Below are 17,647 nucleotides of genomic sequence, written 5' to 3'. Positions count from 1 at the left end.
GTGGTGACACTGTTTGCATCGTCTTCTAAATCGCAAATAAAGAGTAAAATTTATAAAAGAAAACAGCACAAAAGAAAAATTTAGAAATTTTAAAATTTAGAAATGAGTTCAAAAGTATTATTCGCATGCTCCAAATGTTTTTCTCGGCACCCATACGAAGAACTTTCCTCGGGCCAGCAGCTTTGCAAGGTGAACCAAATAATACGAATTAAATCTCTTAAACAAACACAAAATGCAACAAACAAACAGCATTTCGCATGTGTGTGTATGCATTGTGCCAAAAGTAAAGGATGTGTACGTGGGCTATTGTTTTTTGGCAATAACAAAATAAAAATGACGCGACGCTTGCTTGCGAAAATTCTTGCTGCGCATTAAAAGTGAAAATGAACGGCAAGAGGAAGCAGAATGGTAGCAGCTCGTTGCAACTTTGTATATGGCATTGGCGACGACGCCTGTGACTAATGAAATTTGAAGCTGCCATAATTGTAATGTGTTCAAGTACACATCCCCATTAATTCAGGCTACAGCTAAACACAGCTTTTATTAAGAATACAATTGCTATGCAAACAAAAGCAAAGCAGCAAAATATGCTCGTGCTCACCGATCAATTCTCACTTATTTTGGCCAAGGCTGAAATAAACACAACTCACGTTTCATATTCATTTTGATTTTCCACAGGTGTGCCGTGGTTCTACCTCAGTTGTTAAATGTACTTACTGCCGCTCGGAATTTCCCTCCAACTCGTAAGTAAAGGAAAATGCGTTAATCTGTCTATTCTGCATGGCTCTATTATTTTTTTTCACATTTCCAGCAAATCACAGAGTGCCTGTAAAAAATGCGAACATTATTTGAGTAAATATGGCAAGCCCACCGCCTGTGAGTGCTGCAAAATCGTTGCCGCCTTCGGCAGTTCCAAATGCATGAGGTATGTTGATCTTCTATTCAATCACTTTGACTAAAGCAAAAACTAGTTACTTTGATAGAAAAAAAAGATAAATTAAAATGCACGAGCAACGTGGCAGCCGCTGTAATTTGAATGCACAATGTATAAAGAGCTCGTATCAACTTAATTTGATGATCAAATAACTTATTAAACGAACTTTATGTTTAAACATGTATCACCCCTTTTTACCCAACTAATTGTGCCTTCAAAATACATGTACCAAAGCGCGTTTGCCTTGCCCTTGAGTAGATACTCTCTTCTTGAACTCTTCAAATCAGCAAACCAAACAAAATAGAAACGAAAACAACGTCTCTTATGAACGCAAAACATTTTTCTCTCTTCTCTTTTCTGCTCCACGTGTGAAAAACATTTTAACCAAACCAAATATCACACTAACTGCAAATAGATGCGCCAGCTACGAGGCTAAGTACGGACCGCCCACACAATGCGACGAGTGCAAGCTGCGATCAGCCTTTGACAGGCGCGACGAGAACAAAAAGGTCAGCGAGTTACAAAGAAGAAGGCTCAAAGCTCATGTAGCTAAAGTCAGCATCAAGGATTGCAGCCATTTTACTTTAACAATATTGAATAACATAATTTTAAGCAGAACCTGTTTTATTTAGACATAGACCATGTACAGGCTTCACCGAGTGTCGTGTTGCAGTCATGAGTTTAGAGATTTTGTATTGCGTTCATAAGAGTGTTGAGCCTAAAAGTCTTAAGAGTTTTAATTTTAAAGCCAGCATAATCACGAATAGCACTTAACCATTGTTAACCGTACAATTATTTGCCCTCTTGCAGGTCAATGGTAAAGTACTGTGCTGGCTCTGTACCTGTGCGTATAAGCGTGCACTGCTGAAAGCACAGCAGGAGGGCCGAATATCCATGTCTAAGAAGCGACCACATGAGAAGTCCTCGTCAACTGCGCATAGAGAAGGCCACGCGTCCGCAAAGAAATCATCACGCGGTGGAGACATTTCCAAAGGCGCTGGCAACATCAATACCAGCGGTGTGACATCAGTTAGCGGTGCCGGCATGGATCTACCCGATAAGATATCGCGCGGCAATAGCGGTAACGGCACAATTGCTGCACCAGCTGCCATCACAGTGGACACAAACTCGTCGGATCACGTGGTAGCCATAACATATCTGAAGGAGCGCATTGCCAGTCTTGAGAAGCGCTTAAATCAAAAAGACAAAGAGCTCCTGGAGAAGGATAAGCAAGTGGGTGACACACACACACATTAAAACAATGCTAATGAATTTGTAATGAATATTATTTATGTTTGCAGTTGACAGAGCTGAAAGGCAAAAACTTTGAAAAGGAGAACGAGATGCGCAACAGACTGAAGGAGGTTGAGCGGCTGCATGACATGAAAGTGGATAATTTGAATCGCAAGGTTGCCAGCCTTCTGAAAGACTTGGCTGTTATGAAGAAAAGCAACAACAAAAAGGGCGGTGGAGGAGGCGTCACCAAAGCTGAAAAGGAGGCAATCAAACGCGAGAACTTATCGCCTAAAGAAGAACTTGTTGCTGTTCCTGCGCCCGATAAGCAAAGCAAGCGAGAGCCAGAACGTGATCTGGACAAGGATGAAAAGAGTCGCGATCGTGATGAGGAGCGCAGCGAGCAGGACCGTAATAGCGTTCACTCTCGCTCAGGTTCCAGCAGTCCATCTTCGAACTGAACGCACACTTAACCCAACGAGCATCATTCACACACGCTGGCACAATCGTTCTATAGTGCAGTGTATTTGTTGTAATGATTTTTAGTTTGTCGCTATACACATTTAGACTATTACATATATTCTTTAATTGTAACATAATTATTACAATATTGTTTTATACCATTTCTTATGACACCACATTTCCACAAACTCAAACTGTTTTCATCCATTTCGTTCTGCTTTCATTTCATGGTATTCACCAATTAGAAAATGTAATTATATAGGCTCAACTTAATAAAATGTTCTTTAGTTTAATTTGCCAGATGACACACAAAACGAAAGCATTGTTTATAAACTTAAGAAATATATGAAAGTTGGGAACACGAACACTTAAAAAATAATCTTTATTTAACTGGGAGTAACAGTAATTAATAACGATGTGTTAATGAGGCTTTGGCTTGTGCCCGTCCACATAGAAATTACGTGTTGCCTTGGGCAGAACAAGCTCCATGCCTTCCATACTTTTTTCAAGCACTATTTGACAGCCAAGGCGGGAATTTTCTCGCAGAAATGGCGCCATATCTAGCAGATCATCCTCCTTTTCGTCAGCCTCGTTCAGCTTGTCGAGATAGTTGTTCTGCACATACACATGGCACGTGGTGCAAGCTAGAGATGCCTCACAGGCACCCTCCATTTCGACGCCATGCCGGTGCGCCAGATACAGCACATTGTCGCCCACCTTTCCTTGCACCTTGGTGCGCTTGCCCTCCTTGTCAACGTACGTTATGTTAACGCTAGACCAAGCAAATAATTACATCTACATTAATACGGTTATCATCGCCTGTTACTTACATTTCATCCGGTGATTTAGGATCTTGCCACTCATACTCCCCATGTCTCAGAACTAAAAGCAATAAACAAGCCAAACATAATTTCATAATCAACACGCACAATTGCAAATACCAACTGCGCCCAACATTGAGGCAGGCCACTTACATCTTGTAGTGTGCAGCGCATTTTTGACTGTGTAAGCCGGTGATTTTAAAACTTGCTTAAAAAGTAATTGACGGGAATTACGCGTATGGCGAAAAAGTAAACAAATCATTTTAAGGTTACAAATTACATACGGATAGTTGTGGGCACCCAAAACTTTAACATTCCCTGAAAGTTATTAACAGTGCACCAAATTGTTCCTCAAAATGCAGTACTTACTTTACATAAACCAAATAACTGATTTTGATAAATGGAGTTTAATACAAAAAAAATAGAAGAACGTCTTAAAGAAAAATGACTTTTTAAATGATGTCTAAGTTAGAAGAAAATGGCAAATGATGCATAGCATTAAACAGCTGCTTATTGGCTCGAAATGAGTCCTAACATATTACAGTCATAACAGATCAGCTGTATTTTAACATTATACAAACGCCAAGACTTTTTGATTTCCATCCCTCTCTGCTTGGAGACAGTATGACAGTATGCCTTTGCATGTTATGGCTACTTATGCATATGTAGAGACTGTAAAGTAGAACAGTCAGCAGCTGTTAAATTCAAATTTGAAACTCAATAGCCGCCTTTTTTCCAAACGACGGCAAACTAAACTGCTAATTTCCACTAATATGTATTGAATTCCGCTAACTAAATAACAAATCAATGGTTTTTTATGGGGAAAATATTTGAATAACAGCAGTTTTGACATGTTAATAGCAGAATATTATTATGTTAAAGTCTTGTCGCTGTTAAACTTAATAACAACGAAAGGCATCAAAATTGTAAGACAGCCCTGGTCGCGTACAGTGCAAGTGCGGGTGTTTTTACGCTAATATATCAATTTGCTATTTATACAAAGCCAATAAGAAATCGTAAGCCACAATAGAAAAAGCAATGGCGCAACCTCAACAACCGGCCTATGAAAACAGTGAGTTATACTTGATTCTTAAATAACCATAAAAGTAGTGAAAACGGCATTAGCGGCGACGCCGAAAATGAGTCAGCCAAGAATGGTAAAAACAGCGGAAACGCTTTGATATGACCATAAATGGAATTCAGCTAGTCGGCGTCGCAGCGAAGTAGACTTATTCAGATAAACAGTAGTGCGGGCAGGGGGATCCCTTGACCCGGCGAAAGCAAAGCAAAAACCGGCTAAAAGCCGTCGACCGCACCCTGTTCTGTTTTTACCGTCCTTACCCACGGCGGTTTATATTATGATTTTATTTTTAATTTACATTTGAATTTAAAAATTTTGCAGAAAATGTCTATGCAACGCTGCCGCGCACTCAACGTGGCCAGCCCATTGTTTTGGGTGCAGATCCCAAGGGCAAGAACTTTCTCTATACCAATGGCAACTCGGTGATAATCAGAAATATTGAGGTAAGTTCATTTGATATCTGCACAAATTTGGGCTATAATAATATCACAAAATATGAGACGTCTGCTCCAAAAAGCGAATAATGTTTATTTTTGGACTGCGCACGGCGGCAGCTGCAATTTTCAAGCGTTATTTTCCACTTGACAGCGATCATTCTATCTGTGTGTGTATGCTGGCTGTTCTATATTTATTTACCGCACATCTGTACATAAGTATGTATATACTACATTGTATATATTGCCGCAGCCGGCGCGGCTTTTTTTTCACAAAAACAAACACACACACACACAGAAATTTCTCTCACACTCTCTCTCTCTTACTGCCCACACAACATAATTATGATGTCGCCGCTGCTGCTGCTGCTGCGGCTGCGGCTGCGGCTGCTGATGCGGCTGCCGCTGTCCACAAAAAAAAATTGCTTGTAAATATTATTAATTTTTTGAATTTTGTTATTTGTGCGCTTTTCTTGATTTGCCTGGTCACGCTCCGATTACCATCATCGCCTGCCTAGAATCCAGCGATTGCCGATGTCTACACGGAACACTCGTGTGCAGTGAATGTGGCCAAGTATTCGCCCAGCGGCTTCTACATTGCATCCGGCGGTAAGTTAAACAATGCAACCAGCTGTAAAGAAGCCTTAAAAACCACAAACACCATATTCATGTCCATGACTCACGTCAGCTGTCAATACTCAATTACCATATGGGCAAGGGGCGATTATCTTATCACTTTCAAATGGAATGAAAACTTAATCAAAAATTGCATAGAAGTAATATCCCATTTTTCCAATCTTGCGACCATGCTATCTAGCTTTTGTGTTGATGTTATCTTTTGTGGAATTCACCCTCTTATCTATATCAATATGTATATAACGGGGAATGTAATAAAATAAACGTGCTTGCTTGTACATCATAAATATAAGATATTTTTCATCAAAAATATTTAGACTATAACATTTTTCTTTATCATCATACAGATGCGTCGGGAAAGATTCGTATTTGGGATACCGTGAACAAGGAGCATTTGCTGAAGAATGAATTCCAGCCGATTGCAGGACCTATCAAGGACATCAGTTGGTCGCCCGACAATCAACGCATTGTCGCTGTCGGCGAGGGTCGCGAGCGTTTTGGTCACGTCTTTATGTCCGAAACGGGCACATCAGTGGGTGAAATCAGTGGCCAGTCCAAACCCATCAACTCGGCGGACTTCAGGCCAGCCAGACCATTTCGCATTGTGACTGGTAAGTAATAATATATTCTATAAATTGTTAAGTATCTAATACATGGAATTCCAGGCAGCGAAGACAACACGATTGGCATTTTCGAGGGACCTCCGTTCAAGTTTAAAATGACAAAGCAGGAGCATTCGCGCTTTGTGCAGGCTGTGCGCTACTCGCCGGATGGTAAATACTTTGCATCGGCTGGCTTTGATGGCAAAGTGTTTTTGTATGATGGAACCAGCTCGGAACTGTTGGGCGAATTCGGTTCGCCAGCACACAAGGGTGGCGTTTACGCGGTCGCCTGGAAGCCAGACGGCACTCAGCTACTTACCTGCTCGGGTGATAAGACCTGCCGTCTCTGGCAGGTTGAGTCCCGTGAGCTGATCAGCGAGTTTGTTATGGGCAGCACCGTGGATGATCAGCAGGTGTCGTGCCTGTGGCAGGGGGAGCATTTGCTAACCGTCTCCCTGTCTGGAGTCATTACTTATTTGAATGTGGAGGATCCCAGCAAACCACTGCGGGTGGTCAAGGGTCACAATAAACCAATTACAGTCCTGGGCTTGAGCGATGACCGCAGCACTATTTACACCGGCAGCCACGACGGCATTGTGACTAACTGGAATTCCGGCAACGGCGTCAACGATCGCATCACTGGTACTGGTCATGGCAATCAGATAAACGGCATTGCCGCCTGGGATGAATTTGTCTACACATGTGGAATTGACGATAGTCTAAGGCAGTTCAGTGTTGAGGGCAACAGCTACTCGGACTACGTAGTCAAGCTCAATTGCCAGCCACGTGGCTTGGCCATCTTACGGAGTGAGAATATCATTGCCTTGGCCTGCATTAAGGAGATTACTTTGGTGCAGGGTCAAAAGAAGATATTCTCGCTGCCCATCAAATACGAAGCCAGCTCTATTGCGGCCAATCCTGACACTTTGGATGTTGCTGTCGGTGGTGATGATCAAAAGCTGCATATCTATTCACTGAAAGAAGGCACTTTGGAGCTGAAGACGGAACTGGACCATCTGGGCGCTGTCACCGATGTCGCCTATTCGCCGGATCAAAAGTATTTGGTTGCCTGTGATGCTCACCGTAAGGTGGTCCTCTATTCGGTGGAAGAATACAAGGTGAGAGGCTGCTACCTATAAAGAATATCGCAAACATATTACATATGCATGTTATCTTATCTATTTTAATTTGTTATTCAAGCTGGCTCACAACAAGGAATGGGGCTTCCACAATGCGCGCGTCAATACTGTGGCCTGGTCACCCAATTCGCTGCTAGTGGCCAGCGGCTCACTTGATACTACAATTATTATTTGGTCTTTGACCAATCCAGCCAAGCACACCATCATCAAGAGTGAGTAAAATTTAAATTTTGACTAACTATGAAATAACATTTTTCTCTCTTGCTCAGATGCTCATCCACAATCGCAAATTACGCGCCTTGTGTGGCTGGACAATAATACTGTGATCTCCACTGGTCAGGATTGCAATACCAAAGTCTGGCATGTAGAAACTATCTAAAGTATGCCAATAGGAAAAGAACAACGAGATATATATAGCGCAGCCAGCGCATATTTTTATACTTATTCAGAGAGAAGGAGGAGAGACGGATCCGTTTAAACCCCATTTAATTGCCGCCGAGCTCCTAATGCTTCGGAATCAGCTTCATTTCATTTAAGTGCAACAGTTTATTTAAATTTAGATATTTATATTACGCACTCATTATGCCCCCTTAACTTTAAGCCCAAAAGTGTTTTTCTGCCAATCATATTTTCTTTTAGCATGATGTGAATTGAAATATTTTAACATGATCTATTCTTTGAGATAATTCCGTCAAACCCACTTCATTATACTTGTATGTGTTTTAAACAAATTTTTTGATACTTATACAACTGAACTACAGTTTAAACATATGTATAAAGTGCGCCTGCGTACGTAAATTATTGTATTATGAAATGAAATAAATTAGTTTTTGCATAAAAGTAACAATACTTATGTTTTTTTTTTGTGGCTTAAAATTTATTTTGTTCTTGGTTTTTGTAGGTTTTCACCTTGTCTTTTTGTGTGCATGTGTGTGCGTGTTTTTTGGTGTATAATTATAATATTTATAAAAATTGCTCTTAATTTATTAGAATGTGTAGGCGTGTGTGCGTAAGAGTGTGTGTGTGCGTGTGTGTGTTTTGGTCTTTGTAGAAGGTAATTTGAAAGCCTCGCGATATTACAGTTTGTGATAATACAAACAGTTTGAGTGCACTCAGTGCTATCAAAACTGTTCGCACATGTCACTCTCAAACGGTGACAGTGATGCCACCACTCACGACTTATCGACGCGCCTTATCGATAAGTGCAAGCGAAACTCTAACAAATGGCGCCAAAATTAACAGAATAAAAAATAAATCGAAAACAAAAACGACGAATTGTGCTAAGTATCACAGCCGGGTCTAAGACGTTGGTTTCGGTGCGTGGTGGAGCTAATTTAAGTGAGAGGTTGTTTGTGTGCGAGTGTGTGTGCGAGTGTGTGTGTGTGTGTGTGTTTGAGTGCGTGTTTAACGAGTTAAATTTGTGGTGCTGCCTCAAATGGTCGATGTGTCCGTTTCGCTCTTCATGGAAACGGGCACCTCGTGCGCTACATCCAGGCTGGTTGCTGTATTCGATTCGGCCACGGCAACAGCAGCCGCCGCGGCGGCCAGCTGAAACTGATTGGGAAGAAAAAGGTAAGGATTGGAGGAGAGCGCACCTGAGCCCGAACCACCACTCGAGCCTGAGCCTGAGCCCGCGCCGGAGCCTGATGCTTCGCCAGCGGCCACATCGCTACTGGTTGCCGTAGCGGACGGCGCAGCGGCGGAGATCGATTGAGCTGCCAGCTTTGTGACGCGCTTGCGTCGGGCCTCGTTCTCGCAGGGAGACGGCGCGCCAGGATGCCGATAGCTGACATGCTTGCGCAGTGCATCCTTGCTGCGCGACACGTGCGAGCAAACATTGCACGCATAGCTGAAGGTGATTAAAAGTCAATTCCAAGAACTGCAGTTGTCCAGCATCTGTGAGGGATAACTTACCGCACGTTTTGATGGGTCTCGAGGTGCACGCGCAAATTGTATTGGTTGCTGAGCTGCTTGTGGCAGATGAAGCATGTGGCATACAGCTTGGAGTTGGACGGCGGCTTGTTGGCCGTTGGCATCTTCTCGGCGCTGAGTGACAACAGATTCGGCTCCGACTTGGCGCTAATCAATTGTCCAGCTGCTGCAGCGGCCGCAGCCTCCCGTTGGCAGGCCGCATACTGTTCGATGTGCTGCTGCAGCTTGACGTGATCCTCGGGCGTGATGTAGGGCGGACTGGCATGGTGTGATGACGCCGCCTGGTGGGATGCTTGCTGTGCCGTTGTGGGCGTGGCAGCGGCACTGTAACTAGGCAGCTTGGCGCTGCTATACAAGTGGCCGGCGCTCAATGGATTATTGTAGCTGGGCGACGACTTGACCACAGGCAGCTGCGGGGAGAAGTGCGACATGCTCTGTGGCGCAAGTGTGACCGGTGAAGTGGCCACAATTGAGTTCGGAGCAGCACATTCCATGGGCGACTTGTTGCTATTGCTAGTCCTTAGATTCTCCACGATCTTGTCTATGCGCTTAACATCCTTTTGTTGCTGTGCCGTTGAGTTGCCTGGATTGCCAGTGGCACCGCTGCCAGTCTTCAGCCGCTTGGACCCGTAACAATCGTCCTCCTCCAGGCTGTTCTGATAGAGCTGGCACTGCTGCTGGTACTTGGCCAGCAGCTCTGTGGTCTTGTTCAGCGCCGTTTGCGAGAAGTTCAATGGTTGCGGCAAGAGATTCGGATAGAACTGCAGCGACTTTAGAAAGAAATTCTCCAATGGCGAGCCCAATTTGTTGGCCAGCAGTGGCGCTTGCAGCGTGGGATTTGGCAGCTGCGGCATGACCAGACTGGGTGTAGCTGTGGGCGTGGCCTCTGGCGAAGGTGTTCTAGTTGCATCAAATCCCAGCGGCTTGTCCACGCTGGCGGGCTCCATGCAGGCTGTCGGTGTGCTGCACGGAGCATTTTTCGTTGTCTTGGGTAGCTAAGGCCAGGGAGGAAAGTTGAGATTTGGAATAAACACTTGCCCATTCTTCATTACTTACATTATTATTTTGCACATCCGCCAGGCCCTTGATGCCCAATGTTTCAGCCAGATTGAGCAGCATGGGTATCTGCTCCTCGTAGACATTCACCTCACCGGAGTACATGAACGTTAGCAGGGCGACAATAGCGCCAAAACTGGCGCCGGGTATTATGATGACCGGATGATTGCTGGCCTCCAGGGCACGAAAGATTTCCATAAAGAAGCTGCTGCAGGCGCTCAGCACCACGCGATGCGCCCGCAGAAGCCGCCCCTCCGCCGAAATGGTCACATCCGTGAGCTGCGATTGATCCAGCAGCACCGGCAGCGTGCTAAGCAGGCTGGTCTGGAATGGAGACGAGGCAGCGGAGGAATATGTTGTAGTTGCAATTGGAAGGGCAATTGGGTCACTTAATCGTATAAATAGTACGAGTCGATTTGGCCAGCTGCCTGGGACTGTGTGGTACTGTGGGCTGGTTAAATTTGTGCTCTCGGCCCTAGGCTAGAAAACTGTGCGCCCGGAAAACATTTGGAGCAGATGCGCCGGGCGACACTTAATGGCAGCTGAGCATTAATTGCAACTGCGTCGCGTTTGTGGTCGCTTCGAAATTAGATTTAGTTGCTAGTACAAATTCTTTGGATTTTGGCAATTGCAGTGAACATTTCATTTATTTGACAATTTTTTTTTTGCTCCTTCTCTCTGTTTGGTTCCCCAACTTACTCCGCCTCGCCCTGTTGCCTTTGGCTATTTTGGACAGCTTTGTGGTGCGTCCCTCCCTGCGTCTCCCTCCAACGGCTGATCTCTGGCCAGCATTGGTGAGCAACAAAATTGTCAGTATATGAAATGCGGAAAACTATGTGTGAATAAGTAACATATATATATACATATATTTATATATATGTGTATATATGTATATGTATATATCGCTATACCCTATATATAGACGGGTGACATTTCGCTGGTCGCTTCTTGTGAACGATGTCCAGTCAGTTTTATGGCCGAGGCCAGGCCTTTGGCTAATACACCGTATAAACTGACGACGTCTATAAAAATATTCATTTGAAATTTTCGGTTGCTTTGGAAAACAGATTGAAGCTAATAAATCATAAGATGAGCTAAGTAGCTCGGAATTGATGGCACCTGAACCGAACAGAAAGCACAATGGGTGCGGATTATGTATGCACCAAGTAGAATTCCATTCAGTTATAGGAATTTGCCAAGATCTTTGGCCCGTCCTACTATATTCTTTTCCTTTCCTTATCCTTTCTATTTGATTATAATCTCTATATATATAACTGTTTGTCCTGACTGACTGACTGACTGACTGACTGACTGACTGACTGACTGATTGGTGATCAACGCACAGCCCAAACCGTAAGAGCTAGGAAGCTGAAATTTTCACTGTAGCTACCTTATTTGATGTAGGTGCACGTTAAGACGGGGTTTTGGGAAATTCCACCCGCAAGTGTGGAAAAATCGCGAAAAACGTTTGTATGTAACTTTTTTGTTTACCATCCGATCGGCCTCAAATTTATTTTCAAAGGTCTTTGTTCAAATTCATTTGAGGGGTGTTTCGCACTTTTTGGAAAATGCAACCCTCCTTGGTGGAAATGGGGGTCAAAAATTTGGTGGGTGACGTTTCGCCCTCAAATTTATTTTCAAGTATCTATATGAAAATTCAGTTGAGACGTGTTTTTTACTTTTCGCAGAATTCAAACTTCTTCAGGTGGGGAGGCGATTCAAAGATTTTTTGGGCGAAGTTTTAAGTTGTGTCCGATTTGTTTCAAACTTATTTTTAAAGGCTCTACATAAGAACTTAATAAATACGTATTTCAGCGATTTGGAAAATTCCACCCGCAAGAGTGGTAAATTGGCGGAAAACGGTTGTATGAAAGTTTTTTGTTAACGATCCGATCGGCCTCAAACTTATTTTCAAAGATCTTTGTTCAAATTTATTTGAGGGGTGTTTCACACTTTTCGTAAAATCCGTTCCTCCTTGGTGGAAATGGAGGTCAAAGATTTGGTGGGTGACGTTTCGCGCTCAAATTCGTTTCCAAAGATCTATAAGAAAAATCATTTGAGACGTGTTTCACACTTTTCGCAGAATCCAAACTTCTTCGGGGGGAATGCGATTTAAAGATTTTTTGGGCGAAGTTTTAAGTTGTGTCCGATTTGCTTTAAGCTTATTTTCAAAGCTCTCCATAAGAACTTAATGAATACGTATTACAGCGAATTGGGAAATTCCACCCGCAACAGTAGTAAATTGGCGGAAAACGGTTGTATGAAAGATTTTTGTTTACCATCCGATCGGCCCCAAACTCATTTTTAAAGATCTATATTCAAATTCATTTGAGGGGTGTTTCAGACTTTTTGAAAAATCCATCCCTCCTTGGTGCAAATGGGGGTCGAAGATTTGGTGGATGACGTTTTGTGTTCAAATTTATTTCCAAAGATCTATAAGAAAAATCATTTGAGACGTGTTTCACATTTTTCCCAAAATCTAAACTCCTTCGGTGGAAAATGCATTTCAAAGTTTTTTTTGTGAATTTTAAGTTATTTTGATTCCCGTCCGATCAGTTTCAAAATCATTTTCAAAGCTTTTAAAAAACATTGATTTTATAACATACGTGCCACGGGCAAGGCCGGGTTATACCCGCTAGTTTATATATATATTTATTACGATTACATTTGTGTTTGTGTTTATTTTCTCAACAATTTGCTCACCTGATGATTATGCCATCTCAGGCAGAATTGTTGTTGATTTTCGCTATGTTGTTGCTGCTGCTCCAGTTGATTTTGCTGCAGCTGCTGCTGTTGTTGTTGCTGTTGCCTTGTATTTGTTGTATTCACATGTTCCATAATTCATTAAGCTGTGTTCCTGTGTTCCTCACATAAATGTGTCTGCAAATAATTGAAATAGTTCCTTAGTTATTCATTTATGTTATGTTATGTGTCAAAGAAACGCGCGTTTCTTCAATCACAATTCGCGTTTATTTTGCTTTTCATAATTTGTTTGTTTGTCTTGCGTTTCTGTTCGCTGTCGTTTTTATTTGTTTATTTATTGAACATTTTGTCACACACTTTTCGTTACGCTTTGATTTTAAGAGACCCGCGAAATGCTCTTTATAGAGCGTTGATCTTTATGCCGCTCACCGCTACTCGAGACGCGCACGCGGCGTATACGTATTATGTCGTAGCATTTGGCATATTACTCATACGCCACGGTATGCTCTGCTGCTGCTTCACGATATGAATAGCTGTGATGTAGTTGAAGCTGTGTGTGCGTTTTAGCTGTGACATAGTAAAGTCTGCGAGCGTTGCGTGTGTGCCTGCCCGTGAGGGTATTAAGAAGATTTAAGGGAATAGCATATCGAAAAGTGTAAATTTGTAGCTTTACAAGTTGTACAAGAAAAAGAATAGTTGTCAGCTAAGGAGCAAATTATTCCAATATTAAATGATGTTTAGTAATTCGTCCAAAATTCAATGCTATTCCAGCGATTTAGTAAAATTGTGAATTTAATTAACATAATTCGTTGACAGAGATAATTGTTTTAATTGATATTTGCCCAATTTCATTTGAAATATTAACTGCCAGCTGTATTCTGTCTGCTTGCCTTGCCTGCTCGCATGCATTCCAAGGTAGCTTCTCTTTGGCTTGTATATGCCTGGGCTATTTTGTGTATATAGCCAGACACCCAGTTGACAAAACTAAATTACAATAGAAATGCTGAAAGGAAGAAGAAAACAACAGAGCACACACACACATGGTGTGAGATGGTGTTAGGTGCGCAGGGGCTTAGCATGTGCTTTGGCTGGCAATTAAATTTAATTTATTTAAATAAAATTAATTTGCTAATCTTGTTGTTGTGATTTGCATACCCTGTTCTGGGGCAAAAGGTGAATATTGAGGATGTGCATATACATGTAACATGGATGAGGCTTCTTTGAGCCTCGATCTAGCCAGGTGCTTCCATCCCCCTGTCCATTCTTTCATCTGTTTGGGGGGAGCGACTTTAGGCGCTAAATAGATTGTATTTGGAATTTTAATATATTTGATATATTCAGTTTTCCCAAAATTCCAAAATCGTTCTACACAGAGATTATTTCCATTCTTTTTAAACCTGATTTCTGATTTCTGGTAAATACATACATTTTGTTGATCAGACTGGGTGTAGGGTATCTTCTGGTCGGGTGCTCCCGGCTAGAGGACTTTGAGTTGTTTTTGGCTGGTCTCTGGTCTCTTACGTGACGGGGTCTGGCCTGGCTATATGTCTATCTCTGTCTGTATCTGTGGGTTTCTGGGCTGTGCTATAAATCTGCCAATTTCCATTGTTTAGCCATTGCGGCAATACTAGATGCCATGAAATAGTACTTAGCATTTTGGGTGGTGGAAAGTGGGTTGTGGTTGTGGCTAACCCACTACTTTTTTCCGAGGGCTATTTTTGTGTTTGCATCGGACATGCATAATAGAAACTGTGTGTGAGAATCGCAAACTGCAACTCATTGGAGGCCCCGAAAGTGACAACTACGACATCTTTGCTAGCCGCTTGGTGCCCAGCATGCGATTAGTTCTTGTTGTTGTTGTTGTTGCTGTTGTTGTCGACAGACGGAATTTTCTTCATTCCATTATGTGCACAGCGAGTGAAAATCGCATCTAAGCATTTTTCTATTGAGCGACGAAGGCAAAAGAATACCAGAAGGGGGTTGAGGTTTGTGGTTGGGGGGGATAGAAGGACGCTCTGGCCTGGGATATGGCCTTTTTGGCGCTCGTTCACACAGAAAAAGTGTCTTTTCCGTAACTCTTTGGTATTTTTGCTCAGTTTTTACTTGATATATTCCGAAATTAGTTTCTGTTGCTTATGTATTTTTAAATAGCCGCCACAAGAACTGTGCTAAACGCTCTCGCCAGCCTGTCTATTTTGATTTGTTGTCCAAGTGCTGTCTTTGTCAAGTGATTTCATCATCAGCAGCTCCCTTCAATTCCCCCCCCCCTCAATCCATTGCGCTACCAAGCACGCGCGCCGATGCGTAATATTTTACACATAATCGCGCATACGCCGCGTTGCCATTCCATAAACACCAAAAGGATTTTTTGTTTAGTTAATTCTCAACTTTTATTTGCACGGCACACACTCAAACTTCTGTCCACTTAATTTTGTTGTTGTTAAATATTTTTTATGTTTTCGAATAGTTTGGTTTTTTGCGGTTTTGTAGTCCAGCTTTTTCGACTGCCCTGGCAAAATCTAATTATAGGCCTAGGCCCAATTGATGTTATGGGACGGGACGGGGCTTTCGGCTGGAATTTAATTTGTCAACCATTCACACGAGGCAATTTTATGATTTCCTGTTCTTAGTTTCTTTAGAACATTATTTGTTTTTTTTATATGTACTAGTAATATTTATATCGTGTTCAAAGTCTTTTTGATTGTCGGCTGCTTTCTTTTTGTGTCTCTCCATTTAATGGAGGTAAATCGTGTTGAATTTTTTTTATTGTGTTTAATGTCGTTTTTATTCAAATTAGTAATTAATTCGCTTAACCCTCCTCCATTTGAAAATGTAGAAACTAAACTAAATTATGTTTTTGTATATACATGTATTTTATTGTTTTATAGCCCAGCTATTATTTGGCTAGTTTCTTATACACACACACACTTTGTTTAGGTTTTATGGTTCAAATATGTTTCACAGTTTTATTAGATAATCAATTTTGTCTTCTTTGCATTAGAAACTCTTTGTCCAATTGAGTCGAGCTCAGATCCAGGCGAGGTTGACTGTTTGTATTTTATATATTTCAGAGTAAAAAAAGTCAACTGAGGATTTCATTGTTCATTGTTTTGTTCTGTTTTGGAGCTAGGTTTTAAAAAGCACGAGGGTATATTTGTCTTTTATTTGAATCAAAACTCTGCCTTTATATGTGGATAACACTCTATATCTCACGATATTTTAATGTTTACTTTTCTGCTTATTATTCAGCTTAAGAACATGCATGCATACGGTCTTCGGCAACATTTTTATAGAGTTTGTTATTTTCCCTATATTTCTTATTTATGTGAGCTTTATGCTCTTTGTATATACCCTTGCGGAAGGTAGTATGGCTTTGCCATAAAGTGTGTAGCATAGACATAGAAGGTGATATCCCCATAGATATGTATTCCTTATAAGCATCAGTAGTATAATCTATATAGTCTTACTATCGGTTCCTTTTTCTGTTTCCCCGCAATCCATTCCCAGACAATTTAAAGCTAACTGCATGAAACTTCGCATAGATCCCTTATTTTACAACATATTATGCATATGTGCTACAGCTTCGGCCGGATCGAACTAGTATATCGTACAGCTGCCATTATTATATATTTATTATATATATTTACATTTAAGTTATATATTTATTATCTCGCAAATCGAATATACGAATGTATGCAAGGGCATTTAATATTCGGCATGCCGATCTTGAATATACATATATTTTTATATTGTTGCTTGCCACGCGCCTAATCAAATTTTTATTTTTTTTATTTTTTTTTTGTGTCACTTTTTTCCAAATTATTTTGACACATTTTTTTAGGAATTTTTGTTTATTTAAGCTTTTAATTAAATATTATTTTGTACACCTAGTATTATTATTTTTAATAAAAATTTCTCCACAAAACACTATTTTGTTTTAGTTTTCATTTATATGCGCATATCTTAAATATTTCCATTTTTATTATTTTATTTTTTTGTAATTTTCGTATCGTGTGAATTTTCATGGTTTTTCGCGCAACGATTTCGATTAGTTTTTCATGGCGTGCATTTTCTTTCTTCAGCTAAGCGCGCACCTTTGTTAACCGTTTGCTGCTCGCATCTGAAATGAAAATATCCGAAAATGTTTCAATTCTTTCGGTTTTAGTTGGAGATTTTCTATTTTTCGAATGTCCATCTCTTGACATTTTTTCTGTGCGCCTTTCGATGCTGCTGCTGCTGTTGTTGTTGTTGTTGTTTTTCTTGTTGTTGTTGTGTTGTCGCTGTTGCCATTTGTTTTGTTGATTTGATTTCTCGCTCGTCGTCGTCGTCGTTGTCTTCGCTGTGGATGTGGATGTCTTTGCTCAGCTCCTAACGATCTCAATCTCATCAACAACAGCAGCATCATCGTCATCGTCGTCGTCGTCTTCGTTGGTTCCATGTTCTAATTAATGAGCAAAGCGAGCAGCGAAGAGAAATTGTTGCAGTTTTGTACTCGCAAATTTGTTGTTTAATTAATTGGCTGCAACAAAATTTAGTTAATCAAAACATTTGTTAATTCATAATGCACATAATGAGCATCAAGTTGTAGTCCATCTGCTACTCGAGACACAATTG

At 41.4% G+C, this 17,647-nt stretch overlaps 4 protein-coding genes across 5 annotated transcripts; 2 read left to right on the top strand and 2 right to left on the bottom strand.

The window, feature by feature from the left end:
• The first annotated feature begins 14 nt into the window (after window positions 1-14).
• Window positions 15-2,994, top strand: LOC135433468 (protein FAM76A). Of its 2 annotated transcripts, XM_064689566.1 has the most exons (6): window positions 15-189; window positions 679-743; window positions 812-925; window positions 1,350-1,443; window positions 1,745-2,167; window positions 2,236-2,994. In XM_064689566.1, exons 1-6 carry the CDS (start codon window positions 103-105, stop codon window positions 2,626-2,628), a joined length of 1,176 nt encoding a protein of 391 aa, XP_064545636.1. In that variant the 5' UTR covers window positions 15-102; the 3' UTR covers window positions 2,629-2,994. The 2 variants fall into 2 exon arrangements, with proteins under 2 accessions (XP_064545636.1, XP_064545637.1); XM_064689567.1 differs by lacking the exons at window positions 15-189; window positions 679-743; window positions 1,350-1,443.
• Fdx1 (Ferredoxin 1) lies at window positions 2,993-3,818 on the bottom strand. The gene is made up of 3 exons (XM_064689578.1): window positions 3,604-3,818; window positions 3,460-3,511; window positions 2,993-3,401 (listed from the first exon to the last, which is right to left on the bottom strand). The coding sequence occupies exons 1-3, from the start codon at window positions 3,710-3,712 to the stop codon at window positions 3,050-3,052; spliced, it is 513 nt and encodes a 170-aa protein (XP_064545648.1). The 5' UTR covers window positions 3,713-3,818; the 3' UTR covers window positions 2,993-3,049.
• Window positions 3,819-4,363: 545 nt separating this feature from the next.
• Window positions 4,364-8,189, top strand: flr (actin-interacting protein 1 flr). The gene is made up of 7 exons (XM_064689562.1): window positions 4,364-4,522; window positions 4,853-4,974; window positions 5,484-5,574; window positions 5,949-6,212; window positions 6,267-7,321; window positions 7,404-7,554; window positions 7,612-8,189. The coding sequence occupies exons 1-7, from the start codon at window positions 4,489-4,491 to the stop codon at window positions 7,719-7,721; spliced, it is 1,827 nt and encodes a 608-aa protein (XP_064545632.1). The 5' UTR covers window positions 4,364-4,488; the 3' UTR covers window positions 7,722-8,189.
• A 513-nt stretch (window positions 8,190-8,702) lies between these two features.
• LOC135433463 (uncharacterized) lies at window positions 8,703-17,209 on the bottom strand. Its single transcript, XM_064689561.1, has 5 exons — window positions 17,128-17,209; window positions 13,034-13,210; window positions 10,331-10,654; window positions 9,257-10,269; window positions 8,703-9,191 (listed from the first exon to the last, which is right to left on the bottom strand). Exons 2-5 carry the CDS (start codon window positions 13,166-13,168, stop codon window positions 8,774-8,776), a joined length of 1,890 nt encoding a protein of 629 aa, XP_064545631.1. The 5' UTR covers window positions 13,169-13,210; window positions 17,128-17,209; the 3' UTR covers window positions 8,703-8,773.
• Between the last annotated feature and the right edge of the window lie 438 nt (window positions 17,210-17,647).

This window comes from Drosophila montana, unplaced genomic scaffold, assembly GCF_035044405.1.
Source record: "Drosophila montana isolate Dmon_TW-CO22-7 unplaced genomic scaffold, ASM3504440v1 contig_3218_1, whole genome shotgun sequence".
Lineage (NCBI taxonomy): Eukaryota > Metazoa > Arthropoda > Insecta > Diptera > Drosophilidae > Drosophila > Drosophila montana.
Note: the sequence above shows the minus strand (reverse complement) of the source record. Positions and strands in the feature narration are given on the sequence as shown.